The sequence below is a fragment of the Aythya marila genome (assembly GCF_965140915.1).
Source record: "Aythya marila genome assembly, chromosome: 13".
Taxonomy (NCBI): domain Eukaryota; kingdom Metazoa; phylum Chordata; class Aves; order Anseriformes; family Anatidae; genus Aythya; species Aythya marila.
The window spans coordinates 20,136,780-20,164,531 of record NC_139054.1 but is presented as its reverse complement, the minus strand read 5'-3'; the positions used below and the strand labels follow the sequence as shown (position 1 = coordinate 20,164,531).

The following is a 27,752-nucleotide window of genomic DNA, read 5'->3' as shown; positions in this document are numbered from 1 at the left end:
ACTAAACGAACTACTCACATACAAGAAGCTTTGCATCTTACAATCCTGAGCTACAGTAAATCTGTAGGTCCAAATGGCTGTAACATTAAAACTAAAACGATGTTTTTTGAAAATGGCAAAATAAATTTTTCTGGTTGAGCTGCATCGGAACTTAAGGTCAGCAGCAAGAACAAAAGTTACCAAGATACATACATACATATATATATATAAAATAAAATTGTAATTTATTTTTCTATGATGGATAAAGCTAACCTAAGGAGACCTCCCTGACCAGACTAACAATATGGAAGATACAAATGAAAAGTTTCAATCCACAGGAAGGAACAGACTGACTGCAATAAAAGAATATTATCAGCATTCAAACTGCTTAGCCATATGTTATGAACTACAGTCAATAAGAAACAGTACATACACAATTTTCTCCTGAAATCAGCAGAGAAAATAACAAGCTCAGTGAGTTAATTCCTTTAAACAAGAACCCAAAGGTTGGTCCATCTGGTGAAACAACAGGTCTACCTACACCGTTGTCTAAATTAAAAACATGTTCAGCCTGAACTATCTTGTCAGCAATACAAAACACCTAAAAAAGTACTTATTTGTGTATAATTTCTCAAGCTGTTGAAACATTTTAACAGACTCCCTCAAAAAAAACGAACTACAACAATGTAGTTTTAAGAATATCTATTTTTTTTTAAAACAGATTTTACCATATACTTTTACCAAAATAATTTGTAAGTGCAACTGAACTTACCAAACAGGCTAAGACCAGTTGAGTAAAATGATCCCTCTTACTTTTTTCTTCTAAACAACTTGTTTCAATATCTAGAATAAAGGAAGAGGGGATAAAAAACATGGTATTTGTGGAAATTTGCCTCTGTTATCTTCACGGAATTTAGAAGTTTATTCTATTCTTCACTATTATGTTAAATGCTCATGACGACACAATGCAAAGTAGCTTGTTTTTAACACACTAGCCGCCTGTAACATTGCAGCTACCTATTCACCTTGAGATCCCCATAATATTTCAATGACCAACATCACACATGCACAAATCCCACAAAAAGGTAGAATAGAAACCAGAGGAATATCATAATCATAATTCTTTCCTTTCTTTGTTGGAATGAGGTTTATGGCAAATATTAAGAATGAATAATAAGCAGGAAACAATAGAAATACAAATTGCTGAAGAGAACTGGGTGACCCTAGCCTTAATATCACATTGTTCTAGTCTCTTTTCCCTTGTCTTTAGAGTAACTGCTGTTTATTGCCCAGTCTGCAGTCTTTTACTAGCTGTAATTCTGTATTTCCATTCTTTTTGCATTGTCAACAACTGAATGCAATTCAGAAATTCATTCCTGTGGGAAGAGAGGCCATAAAACAAAGGAAGCATGCCTGTCTAAAGTAACTTAAAGAAAAACAGAAAACATTTCATTACAGGAAGCAAGGAGCTGCAAAAGGAGCAGAAAACTCCATAAACAAAGAATCAAAAGGCAGACATCACCAAATATAAGTACGTACAGACACGAGCACAAAAATACACAGAAAAACTAGACCCACAAAGTGACAACAACAAAAATCAGAGGAAGAGACCCCCGAACAGACTAGAAAACAATGATGTAGCAGGGTAGCAGCAGAGGAAACAGACATGCCAGAGCAGTCCAGACCCCTGCACCCAAGCATCTCAGCCACGAAGAATCTGAAGAAAAAAATTAGTTTAAAGGAATACAGATTAGAGGATAAAAACAAGAACCAAAATTCTTATACACTGAGACATAGTAACTGAGAGAAGGCTCCATTAAAGGGGGAAAAAATGGATCCTGGTAGCAGCAGACAGAGCTTAGAGTGGAAGAAGTGTTAGAGGAAACTCATGGAAAAATAAGCAAGAAATTATACCAAATTTTATTTGTCCCCATAGTAAACTTAGCTCCCAGTCATACTATTTCTCTGCTGCTAGTAAATCTAGTACATGCAGGGCAGCTGTCTACATAATTGGGGGGGGGGGGGGGGGGGAGAAGCAGACACACTAGTTTCAGTTATTCAAACAGTTTAAGTTCAAGGAGCAACCCATTCAGTTTTCTAACCCAGCTCTATCCCATTATAACCCAGCAAAGGATATCAGTACAATATCACACCATAAAAATTATTACAAAGAAAAAAAAGATACAAACACAGAGTGAAACATTGTGAATAAAGTAGTCAAAAATGTATCAGTTCAGTATTACAGAACTGAGCCTGCACATACAAATTTGATAGTCTGTGACAGCCCAGAGAACCCTAGACACCTTCAAACTAGTGCCTGTGATGAAGAGACTGACAGCAAAATTCACTGATACGTGCTGAAAAGAACAAAAGGACATAGAACAAGAAATTAAAAGTATGATCTGAAAAAGTATTTGGGATTAAAATTCTAAAAACGCGCCAGAAACAGCTTTGGATCAACATTATACAACACAAAAATCTGGAAGTTATTACCAGAACAAGAGGCATACATCTTTAAAGCCTGCTCCGTTTGCAGATAATAACTTGGCAAGCAATTCCAGCTGCCTTTAGGTTTCTGGACAGCTAGTACAAGCTCCATTTCTCTAACGATGACAATGCAGATAGAAATATTTACCGAATGCATTCTGAGAACAGAAGATTATGCACCAATTTAAAAGAATGATAACTACATTAAATCACTGACTCCATTAGCTAGCATCCAACATTCTTCTAAACTATCTACTTCAACTTTTCTTGTCTGATCAATTTCCACTGCCTTTAGTAGGTGAACATATAGGAACTGTATCAGAACAAAGCAGAAAAGACACTAAGAACTTTGATACAGATACACCGAGAAACAACCAACAAACATTTTGTAAAGAGAAGTAATGCTTTACAGATTTAATGAGTTTTCCTGAAGAAGTGAGCAATTAAATTCACAAAGCATGTATTTTTCCAAATCTATCACAATGCTGAAAAGGAAGGGAACACAACTCACCTAATATGCAGAATACATCAGCTAAGATGGAAGGCATGTCTTCCCGAAGCTCCTAACAAGGAAAAAAGAACATACATAATAAATACAGTAATTCCAGTAACTACACTTAAAAAAAAATAAATAGTTCTGTTACATAAAAGAAAACAGTGACTCTAGAGGAGGCATCCTACTGTTGAATACCTTTCTGCTTAATATGGAAGGGTAATTGATTTATAGCATTAAACCTGGCATCAAACCAGTAACAGGCTTTTTTCTTAAAATTATAAATGGATAGTTAGTTAACCCTTATCACAGGTCTGCACTCATCCAGGAATAACTAATTGGGAGAACAAGTTCTTAGGTATATTTGCCCTTGTCAAAGCCTCTATATTAAGCAAAAACCCTCAAAAATTTCACAGCAAGATGCAGATAAATTAGAATCAGCTTTTAAGAAAAAAATGACAACACTAAAGCTCCTCTAGAAAAGCTGTTATTCCTTCCTGTAATTTCCAGTATCCTTCTACAATAAATATGACAAATGCAGAAGATGAAAGGATTAGAATTCTGTATGTATGAAAGGAACTTAAAAAATTACATTGAAAAGTATATTTACACTATATAAATATCTGCACCCCAATATGTTACATATAATATACATCAATAATAAAAAACAACAGCATTGAATAGGAGCATTATTTTAACCATGGTCATGGGACTTGAACATCTCAATAGTAAAATGGTAAAAAATATAAATTACAAAAACCAGTAGGTGGCATCACTGCCATGCTGCATAAGCAAGTTAATTCTATTTTTAGCATTTATGAAAAACTTCAGTCTTCATATGCCCTTAAAAAATTCATTCATTTATGCTAAAATGAACAGAACTACTCCTCGCCACAAAAGGAGGGAATAAACAGAAACCCTGACAGCCTACAGACACTTCAAGCACCCAGAAATGAAGAAAAAGGACTTGACAAGGACAACTTTTTAGATGTAAAAAACAAGTTTCTCAAATACCATCCTGCTTGATTTTCATTCTGACCTTTTAACTAAATATTTATTAAGTCTACAATTAAAACAAATATAAACTTACTATAACATCACCAAGAACATTAGAGGCTTGATCATGCTTTAGGTTTCCTCTGATAACATGATATGCAAGCTCATACAAAACCTGTTGGATATCTGTTGAAACAAAGCAGATGATTAAAGAATGCAGTAGGTAATCCTTGGTTTAACTTTCAAAACCATGTGTACAAGAATGCTGTAGTCTTCAGACACTTGACAGGTAAAGAGGACTTGAAGATAGGGATTATTTTATTGATGCTGACAGATTAAATCTGAGCATCAATGTGTAAGACTTCGCATAATCAGGCAGTAAGATATGATCTACTTTCCTGAGAGCTTACGAAAACAGTAAAATGGGATGGAAAACTACAGTCCTGAGCATAACAACTTGAGTCTTTGCAGTTGGTTTAACAGACAACTTACAATTCACGTGAATATTATATATTTCAGTACAGAATTTTTTCTTCATCATCTTATAACAGATATACTTTCAAAAGCCATTTCTCTAGCAGAAAATACAATTTAACTGGGAAAAAATGTCTAACCAGGATTTATTACTACTACCACTTATGGAAATCCCTCACAACCAAAGAACAGTGTTTTACAAAACCTTATATTACACTGAAATACTAAACACAGGTGTATTTGAGAAAAATCTTGCAAAGTTAAATATGGTGTTTGCAAAAACAGCTATGGTAAACTTACAAAGGATTATTCTTTAACAAACAGCAATGTTGATCTACTTCTTAATGTATGAAAAAATTAAAATCCCATGTTTTCAATTTACAATTATACCACATTTTCCTCAACAGATAGTATTTTCAATGGTCATAATAGTTGAAGTCATTAGTATTTTAAATTATCATAATAATTTAAACCAACTAATTAATAACTTGGGGCCTGCAGACTATTGTCATTTTACTATATACAGATGATAATAAATAGAGACATGTTACTTGTACTTATAACAATGCTTTTGGCAAAGAACAGTAGTTGCACAAGACCTGAATATAGTAGGATTGGTTCCTGCATCAGTTCTACATAAAACACCCTTACCACTTTGAAGGCCAATTCAACAGCACAGCTTAGGGCAGTACCAAATTCAAAGATTTACAATGAATCCAAAGCAGCCATAATCACGGCCTTAGTTGTCTCTCTGCAAGTGGCTTCGCATAGTGGGGAGAATTTGTTATGCAGGTACACTGCCAACCCTGACCTGGCCTCACAGGCCTGTGGTATACTGGACTTAAACAGATGTCTTTCTGGAACTAAAAGGCAGAAGTGCAAGTGTCAGTGTACTCTTCTCAACAGGATCCTAGTTATGTGGACTCAAGTTCTCAGCAGTCAGCAACTCTGTACTTCACTCCAAACTACAAATATTTTCAGTTGATTCTTTTGTTTGTTTTTCTGCCCATCACCAGAAGGATTTCAACCCTTTCTACTGTCTTATTAATTTCTTCAAAACAGCTACTGTGTGTATCTAGCCATTCCCACTGGATCTTAGATTCTGACAGCAAGTGCAAGAAAGAGAAAAAAACGTAGGAATTGCCAACCTTGGTCTAGAATAATGAACATCTGGTGAACATTCTTAGAAAGCTTTGGGAATAGCCAGTTTGCTTTGCTAAACAAATTTTTCTTTCTTACTGTTACTTGTAAACCAAAACATTTCAATATAAATTATCTTCTCCACTATTACTATCATCTATGACTATTTTAGCAAGAACTCAAATCACCACCTAAACAGTACAGCAACATTTGCTGTCTTAGCAATATGGAAGCTTTTCTCCCAATACAATCTGCAGAGCAAATCAAAATGTAGTTTTTCTTTAAAACTTCAAAAAGACTTCCTGAAGTGAGAATTTAAAATTTGAGGACAATAGTGCTTTTCATTAACAAAGGGGATAGTGTCTATAACACAGGTATTGTAAAAATTACTTTCTGCAGTCCTCAATCGTACTTGCAGGTATCAGTACTTACATAATTTGCTTTTAGAACAAAATCTAGTGGTATATTGAGTTTGCAAAATGGAATTGTATTTTCTACAACTTAAACCAAATACTAGCTGACCTTAACACTGGTTACTACTGTCCTGATGAGAGATCACTTGGACATTTGAAGACAAATCTAGGTGTGGATTTTCCTTTAGTATGCATTAATTGCCAATGTATACGAACATTCGAAGCAGATACATACATGGCTATCATAATCAACTGTTTCCAGGCTTTCTTTTCATTTAACTTGAAGAAAAAACAAACAAACTCACTCAGCTTACCTCTGAAACCGACATTATCATGGCTTTTGTTTTCACTGAGAGTGCGACACAGTTGCAAACTGCAGTAAAAGAATACAAAAAATATAGATATTAGGATATTAGCATTGAATAACCAGCATATGTTTCAGGGCTCTTGCTATTCTGGCTAAAATAATTTTAACTCCGGCAGTTTAAATACCTGACTACATTTTAGTTTTCATAAACATTTATTCAGAGGAGTTACACAGCAAAGAAATACAAGACTTCCAATATATCAGATATGGAATAGGGCCTTTATACTTCAAGAAAACATGCTTCCTAACATTACATGTGCTTACACATAGAAAAGTCAGAAAGCTAGGTGGTATTAGTAAACCTAAGGAGCCACAGAAGTGCTAGCACTAACCTACTGTTAGACAGTGAGGAAGTGTTCATCTATTTCTATGACTTGCCGTCACTTCCAATCTCTGACCTGCAAAATTGTTAAACCACCTGCATGTCTTCCAAATGCAGTCTTTGCACTGATGAGACAGAACATTACCTGTAAGTGCAAATTCTCATCACCAAGAGAAGCCACGATAGGCTGCAAAGACCTGTTGTGATGACTTCTTGGCTACCATCAAGGTCTCCCTCAAAAATATCAGCCATGTAAAAATTACACTAAGCACCACACAGACTGCAATAAAATAATAGTCCATTGCATTATAAAATAAATGCTTCTATAGCAGTAGGCTTCACTACACAGAAGGCATAGAAACAGACGCACAACCCAAGCTGGTGAGGATTTTCTCTCTCCCATTACATTTTCACTACAGGATGAGGCTTCAGAAACAATTTCACATTTAAAAAGCAACAGCATTCAAAAGAGGTAGCTGTTTGCCTACCAAATTACAGACACTAAGGGAAATCCTAAGAATTTCCTTCATATTTGCAAGTTTTCAATCAAGCTTCACATTTTTCATCGTAAGTCTTTCATATGCAAAAACGGAAGACAGTATCCGAGCTAGTGTTCCTACGTAAGATGCTATGTAAGTCTACAGTTTCCTGTGTGAGCAATTTTTTTTAAACAACATTATCTAATAAAGCAGGTATGTACAATTATTATAGAGGCTTATCATGGAAAAATAAATTGTAAAAGGATTCTGTAGCAATCCATCACTCATTCTATTTGCATCCTGTACAGATTATTACCTCTCTAGCAGGAGTAAACAGCTGTTCCAGGAATCAAAGGACAGAACTTAGCAACTACAAGGTAAATGCACCTTTTAAAAACAACTGGAAAATGTGCAGTTTTACGTATAGGTATAATGTAATCAGCAGAAACATGCAAGCTCAGCAAAAGTGAGGGTATGGCTAAGATGTTCTTAATGCTATTGAACAAAATGCAACATGTTTTGAAATAACCTGAACAGACACAGCAAAATAGAGGACTGTATGTTTATTTTGTTCTTCATGAATTGTAAATGCACTTACTTTTCAAGTGTGGATGGATTTTCCCTGCTGTTCTTGGGAGTATTAATTTAAGTCAGATTTTTCTACATCTTAATGACTACTCCTCCATGAAGTTACCCTGCTCTCATTTCTAAGCTCTGTATGCAAATAACGGGAATGTAAAACAACTGATTCTACAAAATTATCTACCGAGATGCACATCATGACCCCTATGACTTAAAATGATACCATCACATAGGTTGCAGTAGCAATAGCCCTGACTGCTTGGACTGAAGATTTCACTGAAGTACATGTTAATACAAAATACAAATTGTAACCCTCTTCCAATCCCATTTCCAGCAATACCAAAATACTAGCATATAAACTTCATAGTAACATAGGACCTGTTTGATCAATGTAAAAAGTCACACTAAAGATCAGCCTGTAAAGCAACCTGCTTTCCATTTTTAATTACATTTGAAAAAGTAACTTAAAAATTTGGGAGATGGAGATAATAAATTTCCTTAGGTCTACATGGGAACTTTGGTGGTAGAAAAGAATGCACTGGTATTCATATTTGGATATAAATTAATATTTGTGCTTATATTCTCCCATACAGGTAGACAATCTCTACAGGTGGATGACCTTCCCTGAAGGTGCTGGCAGGCAGTGCAGCTCTTTCATAGCTCGCTGGGGAGAAACAAGAGCACACGTTTGCAGCTCCTTCATCCTTTCCTTTCTGTCCTTGGTCACACAGTTCTAGCTCTCATTTCAGCTAAATCAGTTAACTCAACTGACAAACCCAGTGGAAAGCTAGTTAAGATACAAGTCATCTGCCACTTTGCAAGCTGAATCAGCTCACCAAGAGGTCAGATAAACACCAAAGTCAATGATGCAGTGAGGTATGAAGACCAGGCCGAAGCCCTCCCATCCAGCACCATCAAACCATTAAATCTAGTCTTAACCAACTACCTAAGTTAAAAATCAGAACATTTGTCTTCTTAGTAGAATAAAACCCATCAATATTAGTATGGGTAACAAACTCAAGCAAAAAAAAAAAAAAGGGCACTACAGTATTTTTCCTCCTAAACAATGCCCAGAAAATGGAAAATTGTCGGTTTGTTTTCAGTTCAATATCCCAAACATTAAAAGCTCCCTTGAAAATTCTATTATTCTAACCTTGGAGCTCATTTCTACATGTTTAGGACACAGAACTTCTCCATTCTACCACAACCTAAATCCCTTTTGAATATAAAATTATGTAATAAATTTGAAATACAATAGATAACAGGATAACCTAGAAACTAAACATTAAAAAAAAAAAAACAGAATCACTTCTGAAAAATCAGTCTCAAAAGCAAATTTGTTTTGGACTAAGATTGGGTAGATTTGTTTAAACAGGAACCGTGAAGCTGTGTCAATCACCTATAGAACAAGATGGCATAGCAGAGCCAGAAACCCAACTTAAGCCTCCCAACTCACACGCAACGTCCTATATACTCAGTTACACTCCCACGCATGGTCTACAGCAGTAATTATCATGAAGCGCATGTGCCTGCAAATATGGAAGTATATGCATAACTTAACTGATGTGGGTAGTTCTTTTGTTGTGCACTATCAATTGCATTTTGCAGTCAGAATGGCACAACTACAACCAAGGTCTGTGTTCCTGACTCTCAGCCCTTTAATTGCTCCTCATGGTATGACATTCCTCATGCAAGCAAAGTAACACACCGGGAGTGCCTCAAAGAGGTCTCCAAATTTCACATTCGCAGAATGTTGAGCTTCTCCAGTTAATCTTGCAATTTAAAATAGTGCAGAAATTGCAAGCTCAGTGGTGTGCTTGGCTGGACTTCCCCTTTGAAGGGTCCTCAATGCATTTGATCCATCACAAAAAAAAAAGAAAATATATCCCTGTAACAGTAAGTGTTTGCCATTGCATGATTGCATGTGCATTATCAATGGCCTACAGTCATAGATGAACACCTTATTGTGGAAGCCACTAGAGAAAGTGATGTGATTTAAATACAAAAGGACAGTAGATGGGTACAGAAATAGGTCTAGAAGAAGTCTAGACTGATGAGAATAATAAAGCAATCACACAGATGTCAACTCCATCTCTCTTTTGCAATAGCAAAACAAATACAGATAATTTAATAAAGTGTATTTAGACAGAGAAGGGCCTGAAAAAAAGATACAAGGTGACCACATCCTGACCAATTTTTCATTTTGGTAACAAAGAATGCTTGAACCTAGCACATGATCTGCATTCATGTATCTGTATTAGATATTATTACACATTGGTAGCTGGGTTAATTAAATTGGAAGCATGTACAGCTTTGAAAAAAAGTATTAGAACAATTCCTACAAAGTAAATGGTCACTACTACTTCGCCTCCAGAATGCTGCCTTATTAAATGGTTCATTTTAGAAAGATCACAGTTTTATATTCCTCCAGTAAAACGGGAGATTAAAAGCTTTGGAAAAAGAAAGATAAAGTTAAACACTAAGAAGCACTCTCAGGAAAACTTAGTTTAGTAAAAAGTTGTCTAAGATATTGGCTACAGATACATTGTTTTGCTTCCAGAAAATACTTTCATGCATATTCCACATTTATAAAACTAACACTGTAAAAATTGATAGCCCTTATCCAAGCAATCACATTTCCTTTAAAATGGATGGCTTCTTCTGCCAACTACTGATAAAACCACGTCTGGAACTGCATTTAAGCAGTATCTGGAATAAATATTTTGGAATAAATGCCACAAATACAGGAATCTAGTCTATTTTATTGGCCCACAGCAGGTTATCGTTTTCTCCCTGTTCATCTGTACAGAGTACCACTGGAGGGGAAATGGGAGGCGTTAGCATGGCCTAAAGTTCCTTCCACTGTTGAAGTTCCAAGAATTCAATTCGAACAGTGCAACCATCATTACCAAATCAACTATAAAATTTCTGTCCTCGTGCAATCTTCATTCAGTCTCCATATCCATAACAACGAAGCTACAAAAATCATCATCATATTTGAAATACATAGGGCAAAAAATGACTTAACCATTATAGAAGGAGACTAGCAAGTGGATTTCACAAAATAACACCATACAAAACCAGGGTCTGTTTTATTATAGCCACTTGTGCATTTTTAAGAGATGTATCCATTTATATACTTCATTCTTTGTTGTTCATTCACTCAAATTCAATAAAAAGGCTCTACTCGTTGCCTAAATATCATTCAGCTATTGCCATAAAACCCAAGAGTTTTATGAGAGAGATTGAAAGGGTATCAAAATGAACTTCAGCATCCTCTGGGGGCTCCTGAACACATAAGTTATTGTTGTCAGAAATCCAGCTATTGAACAGACTTCTGCTCACCTTGCATCATTCATATCAAAACACATTAAAGTGACATGACAACACAGTAACTGTTCTAGCACAATTCAAACACAACAATGGCTACAGAGGGGCATCCCTTCACTACAGAATGGAGGGTCTGAGGAAAACAGAGTTTTGTGCAGAGAGCCTCTGTGTTGTTTATTCCCTACAACGCTACCTCTTTCTTCACGCATAGGGAAGATCATTACCCTAGCTGTACAACCTTCTAAAATAGATGAACAAGAGAAAATAACATAAGTAGTGAATATCCAAAAGCGTATCTCATATAGTGATCCTCCAAATGCCTATGTTTGAAACTTGATGTTTTTTTAGTTACAACAAAGAGCAAAACCAAATGGAAAAATTTTAAAAATAAAAAAAAAAAAAAAGCATTTACAGCTATGCGGTTGGTAAATAGGACACTCTCGTCCAAGGTAACGTAATAACAAGAAATTGATGAAGTGGTGAACAACCCCCCGACCCTGGAACACAGCAGGCAACATGGCTAGCAAACCTGCCGAATAGCGATTGCTTAAGACAAACCGAGGGAAAGCCCTGAAAAGGAAGCCCCTAGCACACCCAGATCGCTCTGGGAAGCCGCAGCCAGACCCTCCGGCATCCAGGCGTTACCTCGCAGGATAACTGGGGCCGGCCAACTGACCCCACCTAGAGCGAGCCGCAGAACGCAGCGCCCGCCACCTGCCAACGGGCAGTAAAATGGAACGGGGGCCGAGGCCCGGGCCTGAAAGGCCGTGGCGGTGACAAGGCTCCCGGGTGAAGGGGAGGGTAGGAGCTGGCACCCGCTAACCCGGCCCAGCGCAGGAAGAGGGCGCTCGGGCAACGGGCGGGCCAGGCCCAGCCGGCGGGGGCGAGCTTCGGCGAGGCCCGGCAGCGAGCGGCGGAGCCGGGCCCAGGGGGACAGCGGCTGGGCCCTCCGGCCCCGGGAAGTCCACAGCGCCCCCCGCAGCCGCACTCAGGCCCAGGCCCCCCTCTTTTCTCCCCCCTGCCCCCCCAGGCCCGCGGCCCCGCACTCACAACTCATTCTTGCCCGCTTTCTCCCAGTTCTTTATCCACTCGGCGGGGAGCGCGGCCGCCATCTTCCCCGTGTGCCGCCGAGAGCCCGGATGGAGGAGCAGCGCCCGCGGGTCAGAGGGGACGCGGCGAGCCGCGGGGCACGACGGGAGCCACTCGAGCTGTGCCCTGAGAGACGGCGCATTCGTAGCCATGACGCATGCGCGGTTGCGAGGCCGCGCCCTAAACGGGCGGCCTCTCCCCCCTGCGGGTGTGGCCTCGTCCCCAAGCGCTTCTCCCGCAGGTTGCAGGCCTCTCAAGCCGCCTCCTCCAGTCCGCGGCTGTGGGCACTGCTCAGCGGCCCCCGGCCCTAAGGGTGGCTCAGGACGGATAGGGGCGGGCCCCTCGGTAATTCTGTGGAAATTAATGTAGGCCATGGACTTCTAGAGACGGAGCTAAGGGATCGTGCGGAGATGGCTTGTTAGAAGTGTTAAATGCACGCGAAACGTAATTTGTGGGCTGTGTCCTATATCGTAGGCTCTCAGTTCAGATTCCAGATTCACTGATGGCAGTAATACATTCAATTGTCTTCAGAAAGTAAAGCATGTTCTGGAAAGGGTATGAAGGACTCCTTTGTGCCACTGTTCCCCAAAACCGTTGTTTTGAACTGCTGTTCCCCAAAATCATCACAGCGCTGGGGATAACTCTTCACCTGGAGTCACAGAGAAGAGACTCAGTTTAAGGGTGCGAGTTAACAAGCACACGCAAACAATCTGCTCGTGTCTTTTATTCCAACAAATAGATTAAACGTTTTTCAGATGTGGCTTTCCACATAAGCAATTTACTCGTCTAATTGACAGTGACCCAAAGCGAGGTGCTGTGCAAGTACCACATAGCTTTGTACAGATCTGTGAGCCACTGTCACACAAGCAAAACAGACAAAGTTAAAATGGCCGACCAACTGAGGGCCAACACACAAAACTGGAATTTAAAGGAAAGAATATAACAGAAACAAAGATGATGATACAATTTTCAGAATGCAATGCACCTGAAGCTTAAGTCACCCTCAACGAGTCTTTCAGGGTATTTTACTTGTCATTCGAGTTCTACATATTTGGAGAGCACTGAACAAAAGAGTACGTGTGTGTGTGCATGCATTCAGTTTTCCTAATTACTTGGAACTGCAAAAAATTATAACCCTAGTTACTCAAAATGCAGGGACCCTTGTCCAAAATGATGAACCATCCTTTGTAAACCATGTTGCAAGATGTAGAGGTTCTGTCTTTCAAAATAAAATGCAGATAGTCTTCATCTGTTGACACAGCTTTTTTACCAATAAATGACCAAATTAGCTTTTCAGTTCCTGTTTGGGCACTATTTTGAAAATTAAAATATTTTTCATTACCCCTTGACAAGATTGGGGATAAAATATTTTAATAAATTATGATATTTATTAAATGTACAGCAAACAACTACATAGATGATCCCTAATACGCATGCCCATCTTAGATGTTTTACATCCCTGCAAGTCTCCCCAAGCTTTTCTTAATTTCTTTCAGTTGCTAACAAGGATATATAAGTTAAGAAATACTTAATTTGGACGGGCAGCACATTATGTCTTCCCAAAACTGTGCAAGGACTGAATGTGAACAAGTTGAATTTTGCCTTCATGATGAGGATGAAAGGAGACTATTGAGAAAATAACAGAAGACTAAAGACATCTAGTCATTGCAGGAGCAAAAAGATTACATCCCAAGTTTATTCAAGGAAACCAAACTACTTTTGTAAAGGATATTCATCACAGAATGGGTTGAAGATAAATGTAGTTATTACACACAATGTAGAAATATATGTGACAGAAACGATTTGAAAATCTAACTGAGCTTATACTAGTAATAAGTAATAGCTATAAAATCTATGGAAAGTGCATACTCATGCTTGCTGATATATTTCTTGTTAGAAGCTGATCACTTCATTATCAAGATCATTGGTTATGGGTTATAAGAAAAGCCATATCAGGTCAGTATAGCGGCCTTACGCTTATTTTCATTATAACAGTGTTTCATATTAACAAGTTTTTGTCTTCCAATACTAATGCAAATATCACAGCAGCAGTGTCACACCTATAGATTTCGAAACTCCAACTTCTCTTTTACTTGGATTTTGCAATTTGACAAGGGAACAACCTAACAGACAAATAATTGGAAACTGAAATATAGGCTTGCATAACTGAATATGGCTTTAAAGCATACAAATTATTCAGTTGTAGAGAAGAGACAAATGTTCGGTATTGCATAGTCATACAAAATAATGACTTTTGCTTCTGCAAATGCTTAGATCTGTTGACCTCTACCTTAGATCCCTTGACAGATAGTGATGAATAGAAGAGAATTTCTCTAAAAATGCCATCTTCCCTCTCAGCCAGCGCTATGAACTTATTTTTTAACAATCTATATATAAATATATATATATGCATGTTTACTTCATGCAGAGACTTCAGTGCAGTGCCAATTTTTACAGTGATTCAAGATCTGTGGACTTTTGTAGCAAATGGCTCATGGACTAGGTCTGTAAGAGTAGTACAATGCCATCTAGCCCTAATAAATGAGTAGTATTATATAACATTTACAGTTTAGCTAGTGATCACAACCGTTAGTGACATTAAAGCCAATTTTAAAAGATATTAAAGTGCGGTTGGAACTATAAAAAGATTTGTGAATGTCACCGAAATGTGAATGTCACTGAAAAGAATTAAAAAACAAACAAACAAACAAACAACAACAACAACAAAACCATAAGAGTATTGTAGATCAGCCATTCAATGGTGACTCATTAAAAGAGCATTTCATTATTGTAAAGTTTGGGCTGTTACTTAAGTAGCTTATTAAATGCTTAAATAATTAAATAATTAAGCCTGGGATTAAAGTACAGCCAATTATATTAAAAAAAATGTACCATGTCAGCATCACTATATTTGCTATGTTTTCTATACATTTCATTTGCCATAAGTGGGGTAATTAAGTTGTGATGAATGGTGCAACATTCACAGTAAATGAAATGCATTATCTGTAGGTGCTTCTGTACTGGAATTCTCTTCAGTGGTAAATAGTTTGTAATATATTTATAATCCATTTATAAACCCCATTTGTGAACATTTATGCTGGTGAGTGATTTTATCTGCTGAAACTTGAGGACTAGACATAAGTGAAATTTTCCTTTTATGTAAAGAATTGCAAAGTCAGGTCCTGAGATTTTGTTTTTCTTCTGTAAATATATTAATACGTATCTCAAAATTATTAACAATTTTCAAAGCATTGCAATCCTCAGTTCCAAATGTCTTTTTTTTTCATTCTTTAAATAAAAATAATTAAGAATACTAGCTGAGCATAGGTTTATGTATTATGTAAAGTTTTCTTATAAATCCACATAAAATGAAGTCTTTTCTCAGAAAGTATCATCAGATGAAGCACTATATTTTTCTTGTTTCATATAGAATCATAGGATCATTCAGGTTGGGAAAGACTTCTAAGATCATCTGGTTCAACCATCCCCCTACCACAAATATTACCCACTAAATCATGTCTCTAAAGCACCATGTCCAACTTTTCCTTAAACACCCCAAGGGATGGTAACTCTACTACCTCCCTAGGCAACCCATTCCAATGCCTGGCTACTCTTTCTGAGAAGAAATGTCTCCTAATTTGCAACCTAAATCTTCCCTAGTGCAACTTGTGGCCATTCCTTGTAGTCCTATCACTAGTTATCTGCAAAAAGAGACCGACCCCCAGCTCCCCACAGCTTCCTTTTAGGTAGTTGAAGAGAGAATAAAGTCTCCCCTGGGCCTCCTCTTCTCCAGACTAAACAACCCCAGTTCCCTCAGCTGGTCCTCATAGGACTTGTGTTCCATGCCCTTCACCAGCTTCATAGCCCTTCTCAGGACACACTCCATCCAGAAACTCAATGTGTTTCTTGTAGTGAGGGTCCCAAAACTGAACACAGTACTTGAGGTGTGGCCTCACCACAGCAAGGTACAGAGCGACAAACTGGTCCTATTGGATACAGTATGCCTGATACAAGCCAGGATGCTGTTGTCCAGTGTGCCACCTGGGCTCATGTTCAGGCTGCCTCTTCGTGTTCAGGCAAGCATCAACAAGCACCCCCAGGTCCTTTTCCTCTGCACAGCTTTTGAGCCACTCTTCCCCAAGCCTGTAGCGCTGCGTGGGGTTGTTGTGGCCAAGTTGCAGGACCCGGCACTGAGCCATGTTGAACCTCATCCCACTGGCCTCTGCTCATCGACCCATCCCGTACAGGTCCCTCTGCAGGGCCTTGCTACCCTCCAGCAGATTGACAGTTCCCCACAACTTGGTGTCATCTCTAAACTTACTGAGGGTGCACTCAATTCCCTCATCCAAGTCATCAATAAAGATATTAAAGAGGATGGGCCCCAACACTAGCCCCTGGTGACCAGTCGCCAGCTGGATTTCACTCCATTCACCACCACTCTCTGGGCCCAGCTGTCCAGCCAGTTGTTAACCCAGCAAAAAGTGTACATGTCCAAGCCATGGGCTGCCAGCTTCTCCAGAATACAGTGTGAGATCATATCAAAGGCCTTCATGAAGTCTAGGCAGACTATACCAACAGCCTTTCCCTCATCCACCAGGTAATATATCTATATATCTATATAGATATAACTTACATATAGTTATATGTTTAAATAGATATATATATATGTAAAGAGATTTATACCTACATCATCAAGGAGTGAAAAGCGTATATAAAAGTACACTTGTGGTCTAGAGATATATTTGTTCTAGACTCAATCTGCTTTCCATTACTTCCATTAACTTTACCAAAGCTATTGTGTTTTTTTTTTTTTTCCAGTTTAAAATAGATATGAGGAAAAAAATCAAACAAAAAAAGATCTAAGCTGTTTCGCAGTTGGCTAAAATATATTTTAGTTATACTTTAGAAATTCTCTTGTGAACAAGTTAGCTATTGCAGATTTTCTAGTATCTATTATATATAAATATGTATACATTTATATTAGCCATTTACATTTTTACAGTTTTTATAGTCACAGAATCATTCATTCAGAAGGGACGTTTGATGGCAATCTGCTCCAAGGCCCCGCTCTAAGTTAGGCCTAAAAGTTCAAGCAGGGTGCTCAAAGCCTTATGTGACAGTTTTTAATTATTCCAAGGAGGTGATTTCACAGCTCTTCTGGGACCCCATCCCAGTGTTTGAGCATCAAGGAGTTTTTTCCTTCAGTCAAATTGGAATATCCCTTGCTGCAACTTGTGTCTGTTCCCTCCTGTCCCTTTGCAGTACCTCTCTGAGACTGGCCTGGTTCCACAGTATTTCTGAAGTACTAAAGAAAGCTCCTTGTGATAGAATTTACATAAAATATGTTCTACTTATCAAAGATGCATGACATATAACCCCTAAAACATAATCATTCATACATTATGATGAGTTAATGGAGGCAAAGCAAAATATTTAGGAATACTGGGATGATTAGGGGACTGGAGCATCTGTCATACAAGGAGAGGCTAAGAGCTGGGCCTGTTTAGTCTGGAGAAGAGAAGACTAAGAAGGGATCTGATCAATCTGTATAAATACCTGAAGGGAGGGTGTCAATAGGATGGGGCCAGACTCTTCTCAGTGGTGTTCAGCAACAGGACAAGAGGCAATGGGCACAAACTCAGATGCAATCCTGTGCAACGTGCTCTGGGTGACCTTGCTCAGAAAGAGAGTTGGAGCAGATGATCTCCAGAAGTCCCTTCCAACCCCAACCATTCTGTGATTCTGTGGTTTTAAAAATAACCATGCACATTTTCCTCTTCAGATTAATATATTATCAACAAAGAATAGTCCTCAATCATGGGCTATAAAGTCATACTTAATTTTGCCTTATCCTTGCTTATATGGTGCTCGTCTTTGTTAGTAATACCTGTTATTAGCTGAAGTATGACAAATTCCTGGGCTGAAGAGTAATATCTATATTGCAGTCCTACACAACTTCTTTTAAAGTTTATTCTTCACCCCTTCATGAGGCTTTTGTGTGCTTGAAAAAGTGTCATGAGCATCCTACAATTCCTATAAATGAGTCAGAGACCCTTTTAAAAGCTAGGATGTTTCTCTCGTTTCCAAAAATTACAGAGAGATTTCCATCTCAATCAGAATAGGTATATTCACAGAGTTTTCCTTTGCCATTTTGTTTCCTTCTGTTATTTTTAGAAGTTGGCATTTACCTTTCTAAATATTCAAATAAAGTAAAATTAAAAGGAAGAAAGGAAGAAAGGAAGAAAGGAAGAAAGGAAGAAAGGAAGAAAGGAAGAAAGGAAGAAAGGAAGAAAAAGAAAGAAAGAAAGAAAGAAAGAAAGAAAGAAAGAAAGAAAGAAAGAAAGAAAGAAAGAAAGAAAGAAAGAAAGAAAGAAAGAAAGAAAGAAAGAAAGAAAGAAGAAAGAAAGAAGGAAGGAAGGAAGGAAGGAAGGAAGGAAGGAAGGAAGGAAGGAAGGAAGGAAGGAAGGAAGGAAGGAAGGAAGAAAAATAATTACGACCGCAAAGCCATGGTACGTCAAGCTGCAGTCTTAAGTCACCTACTGCGCCTCGTGCCTGAATAAAGAAACAATCAGAATGTTTTGTCCCAATTTCATTAAAGAAAATGCCTCAGTTGGGCACTATGGTAACAGCTGGATAGCAGTAGGTTATTATTTAGCTTAACTACAACCATAAGGTTTTCAAAGGTGTAGTGTATTGTGCAGTGTATTATGTAGTGTATTATACATAGGATAAAAATAGTGTTAATTTAATCTTATAAAAATGTGTATGTTCTTGGTTTTCTAAATAAATACTACAGATGCCAATTAGGAGAGCTGTAAAATGTACAAAAGCATAAGAAAGAAAATGTCTGAGCAGCTTGTTTCTTCTGTATGAACCTACTGCATGAATCTGTGTGACAAGGCACAACTTTATTATCTGCTCTAAGGGGTAAACAGCTGAATGTTTTACTTTTCTTGCACAGCCATTTAAGAGTGACTGGAATGAAATTGCCTTTAATGCTTGGCTTTTGTATCATGTACATGTAAGAATTAATTACTCTAAATTCCTGAAATATATGTGTTTTCTGTTTTTTTTTTTTTACTATTATTTATGTATTTATTAGTCATAGTTCAATGATCGTTCCTGTTCTTTTTCTGGGAACATATCCTAATTTCTCACACAGAAGAACAAGGGTACAGAGAAGGCATGTTTCCACATTTTCCAGATGATTTCCATTTGGTAAATGCTGTTTAGACAAGAGTCCTAAACATTATCTAGTACTGTCTGTTTCTATTCAGCTAGGCGATTGAAAAGAGAAACATTCTCACATAAGTGACTGCCAAATAGATGTTGTAACTTCTGTTTTTTTTCATAGCTAAACTCAGTATCAGCCAGCTATAGATTTAGGTTCGATATCCAAACCCTGTCAGCCTGGAAGCGTTCTGGTCCAGGTTTTGGAATGGTTTTGTTCCACTTAACTTTTTTGTTCATGCACCTGCTGAAGGAGAATGGAGGGTAGAAATACTACTTAAGCTCTGTTCTACACAATGCCTGTGAGAAAGTGGTTTAGTTTATTAAAAACGATGCTGTGAGCAATCCCTAGAGCAATTAATCATCCAACCTGTGATTGAGACTGTGTTTGGTAGGCATTAGAACAGTTATTTACTTGACAATATACTTCACTCTACCTCAAAATGTGTTTCTTTCTGATCAGAGTGAATACATGTAACTCTGCTTTGAAGAATGTTGCTTTTTGGAGTGTTGTTCTTTTTCTAATCAGCTGTTTCAGCATCAGCTTTGAACAGCTGAGGAATCTACAAATACAGGAAAAAGAGAACTGTCCCTTTAATCACAGTCTCACCAAATGGTAAAATGTTAGTGGCAAAATGGAGATCTGCAAGGCAGTAACTGCTGTGGTTTCTTTGAAGGACGGAGATGAGCTGTTCTGGTGGGCTGTGCTCACAGCCTATGCTGGAACAATTGAGAGAATAGATGCCTGCCTGCCTGCTTTGAGGAAAGAAGGCACAATGGAAGAACTGTAAATGCTTTAAGATACATTCTGTCTTCTAGCACATACATCTGCCTAGCAATGGCTGTATCAAAGTCTATTAATAGAATCTCAGATATTAGTATTGGGAGTATGGATATATGGAAAACCTTGGCATTTTGCAAGTTTTGTAAGCTGAGCAGTGACAGCATCAAGTAAGGCAGTTGAGGGTCTTGCAGCATTACCTGGCTCCACTGCTGCAGAAAGGCAGCGTAAACTTGCAAAACTGCTATTCCTGACCTTGCAGCTCCTCATTACTTGCTGGGTTGTCTAATAGCAGGGTATTATTTGGGATGGCCCTGCATCATTGCACTTTTTAGGTAAGATACATCCCACAGAACATTGCATTTGATTTAACACACTTTCGTTTACTGACAATACCTGTTTGCTAACTTCAGCACATAATTAGCCTGCAATCCCATACGTGAGGTTTCTGGCATGGCAGTGACCGTGCTGGTCTGAGCAGCTCTGGGGCAGCAGTGCTTACAGCTTGTGCTCCTGTCCCTCATCTGGGATGTGTCCAGAGAAGACTCCAGATGACTGGAGCATCTGGGGATGGTTGGCTGCATGCTGCAGGAAGCATGGGGGTCCAAAGGCTGTGAACAACAGGCTCTGCTTGCCACTGGGTGGGCAGCAACTGCAGCTTGCAAGAGCTCATTGGTGTGGCTGTTGCTGAAGTTCACAGGCACTTACACCCTGGAATACATGATTAGGTAAAAGTCTGAACACTGTAGTTACCTCATGCAAGTTTACTGTGAGAGCTAAGGGTATTAGTGCATTGAGAGAACGTGAAGGTTTGAAGGTCAACCCTAAATTTGGTAAGTCAAACTCTTATCAACATGGTTCACACACTCATTTGGGTTGTGTACCCCAGACATCAGGTATGTTAAAATGGAAGTGTGTCTGTGCCTAATGATAATCATGTAAGAGAAAACCTGAATTTCTAAACTTGGTGTTTGCAGACTGTTAGGCAAAGAAGCTATTTCTGAAACTGTTGGTCCTGACTCCTTTTTCTCAGTCCTACACTGGAAAGGAGTCTCTATTGCTTCTCTGTTCTGCTCCACTGCTTTTTCCCTCTGCTGCTTTGATTCTGACCAGAGTCCAAAGGCAGCATATACTTATTAAATACCACTGCCTTTGATATGTGAATAATATATTTTTAGCTACCTACTTAAGCAGCAATATAGAATCATAGAATCATAGAATATCCTGAGTTGGAAGGGACCCTTAAGGATCATCAAGTCCAACTCTTGACACCGCACAGGTCTACCCAAAAGTTCAGACCATGTGACTAAGTGCACAGTCCAATCTCTTCTTAAATTCAGACAGGCTCGGTGCAGTGACCACTTCCCTGGGGAGCCTGTTCCAGTGTGCAACCACCCTCTCTGTGAAGAACCCCCTCCTGACGTCCAGCCTAAATTTCCCCTGCCTCAGCTTAACCCCGTTCCTGCGGGTCCTGTCACTGGTGTTAATGGAGAAAAGGTCTCCTGCCTCTCGACACCCCCTTACGAGGAAGTTGTAGACTGTGATGAGGTCTCCCCTCAGCCTCCTCTTCTCCAGGCTGAACAGGTCCAGTGATCTCAGCCGTTCTTCATACGTCTTCCCCTCAAGGCCTTTCACCATCTTCGTAGCCCTCCTCTGGACACTCTCCAACAGTTTCATGTCCTTTTTATACTGTGGTGCCCAGAACTGCACACAGTACTCAAGGTGAGGCCGCACCAGCGCAGAGTAGAGCGGGACAATCACCTCCCTTGACCTACTAGCGATGCCGTGCTTGATGCATCCCAGGACACGGTTGGCCCTCCTGGCTGCCAGGGCACATTGCTGGCTCATATTCAACTTGTTGTCTACCACGACCCCCAGATCCCTCTCTTCTAGGCTGCTCTCCAGCGTCTCATCGCCCAGTCTGTACATGCAGCCAGGGTTTCCCCGTCCCAGGTGCAGGACCCGGCACTTGCTCTTATTGAACTTCATGCGGTTGGTGATCGCCCAGCTCTCCAACCTATCCAGATCCCTCTGCAAGGCCTTTCCACCCTCATTCGAGTCCACAACTCCTCCAAGTTTGGTGTCATCAGCAAACTTGCTCAAAATACCTTATATTCCTACATCCAGATCGTTTATAAAAATATTGAAAAGTAACCGCCCTAAAATGGAGCCTTGAGGGACCCCACTGGTGACCGCCCGCCAGCCTGACACAGCCCCATTTACCATAACCCTTTGGGCCCTGCCCGTTAGCCAATTGCTCACCCACCGTATGATGTTTTTATTTAGCTGTATGGGGGACATTTTGTCCAGTAGGATCCTATGGGAAACCGTGTCAAAAGCCTTGCTGAAGTCCAAAAAAATCACATCAGCTGGTTTCCCTTGGTCCACCATACGGGTGATCTTATCATAAAAGGAAATCAGGTTAGTTAGGCAGGACCTACCCTTCACAAACCCATGCTGGCTGGGACCAATGACTGCTTTGTCCCCCAGGTGCACCTCAGTAAGTTCGAGAACCATCTTCTCCATGATTTTACCAGGCACTGACGTGAGACTGACAGGCCTGTAATTGCTAGGGTCTTCTTTCTGACCCTTCTTGAAAATCGGCACAACATTTGCCAGCTCCCAGTCTACCGGGACCTCTCCAAATTCCCAGGATCGTTGAAAAATAATTGAGAGAGGTTCCACGATGACGTCTGCCAGCTCTTTCAGCACCCGGGGATGAATCCCATCCGGACCCATGGACTTGTAGGGATCCAGGTGGAGTAGCAAATCCCGCACACGTTCAGGGTCAGCTGGGAGTTTGTCATCCCCACCGTCCCGGTCCTCCAGCTCAGGGCACCCTGGGTCCCGAAGCCCATCATTGGCATTGAAGACAGAGGCAAAGAAGGCGTTAAGCATCTCTGCTTTGCCTACGTCATTGTCTGTGAGGAGACCTTCCCTATCAAGGAGCGGCCCTATGTATTCTTTAGTTCTCCTTTTTCCATTCACATATCTAAAAAAAACCTTTTTATTTTCTCTCACAGACACAGCCAGCTTCAACTCTAGGTGTGCTTTGGCCACACGAATTTTCTCCCTACAAACACGAACAGCATCCCTGTATTCTTTCCATGACACCTGGCCCTCCTTCCAGTAGCGAAACACTCTCTGTTTCCGCCTAATCTCCATTAGAATGTTCCTGGTCAGCCACGCCGGCCTCCTGCCCTGCCTGCCTGACTTGTGATATTTAGGAGTTGCCTGATCTTGTGCTTCTAGGAGGCATCGCTTAAAGAATGACCAGCACTGGTGGACATCGAGGCCTTCAAGAGCAGTTTCCCAGGGGACCTTGCTGACTAGTTCCCTGAGCAGCCTGAAGTCCACTTTCCCCATATCTAGGGATGAGGTTTTGGTGGCACTTTTCCTTCTGTCACCGTAAATTTTGAACTCAACCACTTCATGGTCGCTATGACCGAGGCGGCCACCAATCACCACATCTCCCACCAGACCCTCTCTGTTTTCTAGCAACAGGTCTAGGAGGGCTCCTTTCCTAGTTGGCTCCGTTAGCACCTGCACCAAGAAGTTATCATCTAGGTGCTTCATGAACCTCCTGGACTTGCTCGTGTCAGCCCGTGTCAGCCGTGTGGAAATATAAAGCATTTAAGGACTAGAAAGAAAAAAAAAATTGCTCTGCTAAGATTTGGACAGTCATCTCGAGTTTCTGAGTTTCCCTCATATACAAAAATTATAAGACATCATCAATAGGATGTGGAAAAAATGAATGACCAGACTGATTAACTGAAAGAGACATGTTTATTAACTGTAGCATTCCTCTTCACTCCTCTCTCCCTCTTTTCTTCCATCAGGATAGTATGTACTGCCTTGAATGTGGCAATTTTCTAGTTATAGTAGCACTGAATTATACAGTACCTGTAAACCAGCACTAATATTACAGCATGAAGGAATCATGAATAGAAAACCATGTGTGTGGCCATATGCCACTTGCTTGCTAAGTCCAAAGTCCCAGCTCTAGATAATTATTGCTTGCATTAATCAGTTCAAACAGAACTAAAATAAATCAGTTGTTGCATGTTTACTATTTTATCCTCTCTGTTTGGCATTTATCTTTGCTCACCTGCTCAGTGAATTGTGAAAGAAAGTAAATACTGTGTGTTTCTTCCTGAGTTGACATCAGATGCAAGTGAACTTGAAAGTAGTTCCAGCTAGCAGTATATCTAAACATTAAAACATGTTTGTTTGTTTTTCCTTGCTTAAATGCTAGCTTTTCCATAGAGCATATATTAACGAATTAAGTACCACCACCTTTATTTCATGCTTTTAATTTTAATTAGAAGGATATTTTATTGCACTGTCTGATCAGCAGTGGGTTTAGGAGTTACAAGAAATTTTGTCCAGCTTAAGACTTTATTCCTGAAATTGAAAAGGCTCATCATGTTTTTCAATTTTTCCTGCTTTAGTATGATGATACCCCTGATTACCTCGAGTCCTTTGGACTTTTCTAGTACCTTAATTAAAAGGTAATGAGAATGATGTTTATCATTTGCTGATGAAAGGAAATAAAGAAGTGCTGTGGATAAAAGGAATGGACATTACACACTTCTGGAAGAGAGAAGCAGATTTCATTTTCTGTGGACCAACCAACAAAAGTGTAAGACTTTCATATTCCCATCAAACAACTGTGTCTCCTCTTCCAAGGGCAGCAAGAACATTGGATGAAATTCAGATGAAAAACATAGCTTTCAGGCATCTGTTATTTATCACTTATTCATTACTGAGGTGCAGCCTTATGGTGGCCTGCAGCCTCCTTACGAGGGGAATAGAGGGGCAGGTACTGAGCTCTGCTCTCTGGGGACAGTGACAGGACCCGAGGGAATGGCATGGAGCCAGGACAGGGGAGGGTCGGGCACTGGGACAGACTCCCCAGGGCAGTGGTCACAGTCCCGAGCCTGCTGGAGTTCAAGAAGCATTTGGACAGCACTGTCAGACATAGGGTCTACCATTTGTTGAGTTTGCCTGTGGGGACCCAGGAGTTGGACTCAATGATCCTTGTGGGTCACTTCCAACCAGGTATATTCTATGATTCTGTAAAAATTCTTTTCATATCTGTAAGATTTCTTTTTTTCTCAATTTATCTGCAAATAAAATACAGGAGTAACACAGATACTCAAACAAATGGAATTGCTCTGTGATCAGTTAAGATCCATAGTGTAGAGGCTACAGGTCCTTCCACAAAAAGCAAATAAAAAGCATGGAGAGGTGAGGTACTTGAAATCAGTAAACTACTTTTTTGTTGTTGTTTGGTTTTGCCTTTTTTTTTTTTTTTTTTAAATACAGACTACTCAACCTATTCCAAGAACAATTTTGTTCATTCCATTTTAAAGAAAAGGGTGAATATAGTAAATAAGACTATCTCTCTACATCCAGTTTGTGTTAACAAAGATACAGCCTGCAATTTTCTTCTCAAAGTTTAATTACTTTCTGTAGCTCAAGTACCATCATTGTAAAATTCCATCTACACTGAAAAGTACTTCAAAGTAAAAAAATTACTTCAATGTTGTCATGTCACCAAGGGAATTGTTAGTTTTGGTTTACAGTACAATTGACTGATTCTGAATTTTATTTTAAGCTGAACTTTAAATTGGTTAGCCTTAACAGAAAAGAAAGAACTCACTTGTGTAGAAGGTAAAACGTTTCATGAGCATTACTGTCCTTATTGTCATTATTTTTCTTTTCTGCTATGTTTTCTTATCTTCCAGTTATTCTGTGTATTGAGGCTAGAAGTTTGGGGTTTTGTGTTATCAAAGCGCATGATTTAGACATCAAAACTTGTAAGTTGGTCACTGTAAAAATACCTTATGACCTCTATAAACAATCTGCTTCATTTGGAAAAGTATCAAAACCTCAACAAAGCAATGGCATTTGTGAAAATCATTGCTAATGAATGTATTAATAATGTGGTATGACGAGAATTTATAAGATTAAGTATTCATATTCCTATTACAATGTTAAGGAGCTAAACTTGCTGTGTCATAATATGTCTAAGATCCTTAAAGAAATAATCTTGCTTTGGTATGATGTGAAGTGAGTTTTGATTGATGTGATTTTCTGCTACTTAAGTAGAGCTATTTCTCAGATTGTGAGAAATATATGGAATTTTTAGGCAACTACATTCTTCCTGGCTTGCATAAATATTGCCTGTGATGCTGAAACCTTTTACTTTTGATTATTTTCTCTTCAGGAAATAGAGAATACAAATGAAAAAGGGGAAAAAAAATATGAGTATACATTATGGACCAGATAAAGATTTAGATTATTTATTTGAAAGGTGTGGTTTATATTTCAGTCAGTTGTGTCTAAAGCAATTTGTTTTTATAGAAGATTTCTTGAGGCCATCTCTGTTCATAGTAAAGAACATGCCTTAAAAACTTAAATAATATTTTAGTAGGATGTCCCAGAATAATGGTCTGCATTTTCAGTATAGTTACTTTTCTTACTTAGAAATTACTAATTTGTTGTTTTTACTCTATATGGATAACCCTGAAGATTCAAATTGAGGAAAATGCCAACCCCTTGAGAAATTAGCCCACACATTACCAATACAGACTGGAAAAAATATTTATTCTCATGAAGGAGTGAGGGCCATAGTAGCCTCACCAGATGCCAGAAGTATAGGAACATGTTGAATTATACTAGTTTTTAGAGTCGCTGTAAAACATTTTTTTTTTTTTTTAATTTTTGCAGAACAAGAGGTTCTTCAATATTAGAACCACAGGACTTTAATTAGATTTTAAGGCAAGTAGATGACTTTGCCTAACGTTAATCATCTGCATAATCACATACTTGCAGTAACGAATTACAAAATGTTTATAATATTGCAGTCAAATCCATACTAAAAGCCTATCTGATTATTTTTATTTTTTTTCCATGAGAACAGCCTCAGACCATTTGAGCCATTTTTTCCTTTATTTCAGGGAAATCTTTTTTTTCTTGTAGGCTCAGCATCACCATTAGGCTGCCATCACTAAATGTAAAATTTTAGGTTTCAGGACACTCTGTTTTTTTGGACCAGAAGTCCTACCAGAGCAAACATGATGTGTGGTAGCATCCTAAATACTGAGTATTGTTGCTGACTGCTGTTGCTGATTTCATTATGACTTTTTTTCTAACTGGCCAAAGGGCACCTGCTATTTTTTCATTACTTATAGTAATGGAAGTTAATATAGTTATTTATAGTGACTAGAAGCTTTGAACCAAGTTGGGGCCTCTGTAAATTCTAGACTACAGAAATTGAGAGATAATCCCTATTGGAAGGGCTTTCAATCTAAGCCCTGGAATCTGCAGACATTCTGGCATGTCATGTAATTAGGTTACTTCTCTTGATTTATTCCCAGATTTCTCTGTGATAAACTTTGGTAATTGGCCCATTACTCTGGGTTTCTTCAGCCTGGAGTAGGCCCTGGGGAGGCCTTATGGTGGCCTTCCAGTACCTACAAGGGGCCTACTGGGAAGCCGAAGAGGGAGTCTGTCAGGGGTTGTAGTGACAGGACAAGGGGGAATGGTTTTAAACTAGAAGAGGGGAGATTTAGATGAGATGTT

General features: G+C 39.1%; 1 protein-coding gene across 3 annotated transcripts in view; it reads right to left on the bottom strand.

Moving 5' to 3' along the window:
• The window catches only part of THOC2 (THO complex subunit 2), a 53,653-nt gene extending 41,399 nt beyond the window's left edge, over positions 1 to 12,254 (bottom strand). For all 3 annotated transcript variants that reach the window (XM_082770769.1, XM_082770770.1, XM_082770771.1), the window contains exons 1-5: positions 12,113 to 12,254; positions 6,297 to 6,355; positions 4,050 to 4,141; positions 2,978 to 3,029; positions 752 to 822 (exon numbers count right to left, since the gene is read on the bottom strand). In XM_082770769.1, coding sequence (XP_082626895.1) covers positions 752 to 822; positions 2,978 to 3,029; positions 4,050 to 4,141; positions 6,297 to 6,355; positions 12,113 to 12,174 — 336 coding nt within the window. In that variant the 5' untranslated portion in view covers positions 12,175 to 12,254. The remainder of the gene's footprint in view (positions 1 to 751; positions 823 to 2,977; positions 3,030 to 4,049; positions 4,142 to 6,296; positions 6,356 to 12,112) is intronic.
• Positions 12,255 to 27,752: the final 15,498 nt, after the last annotated feature.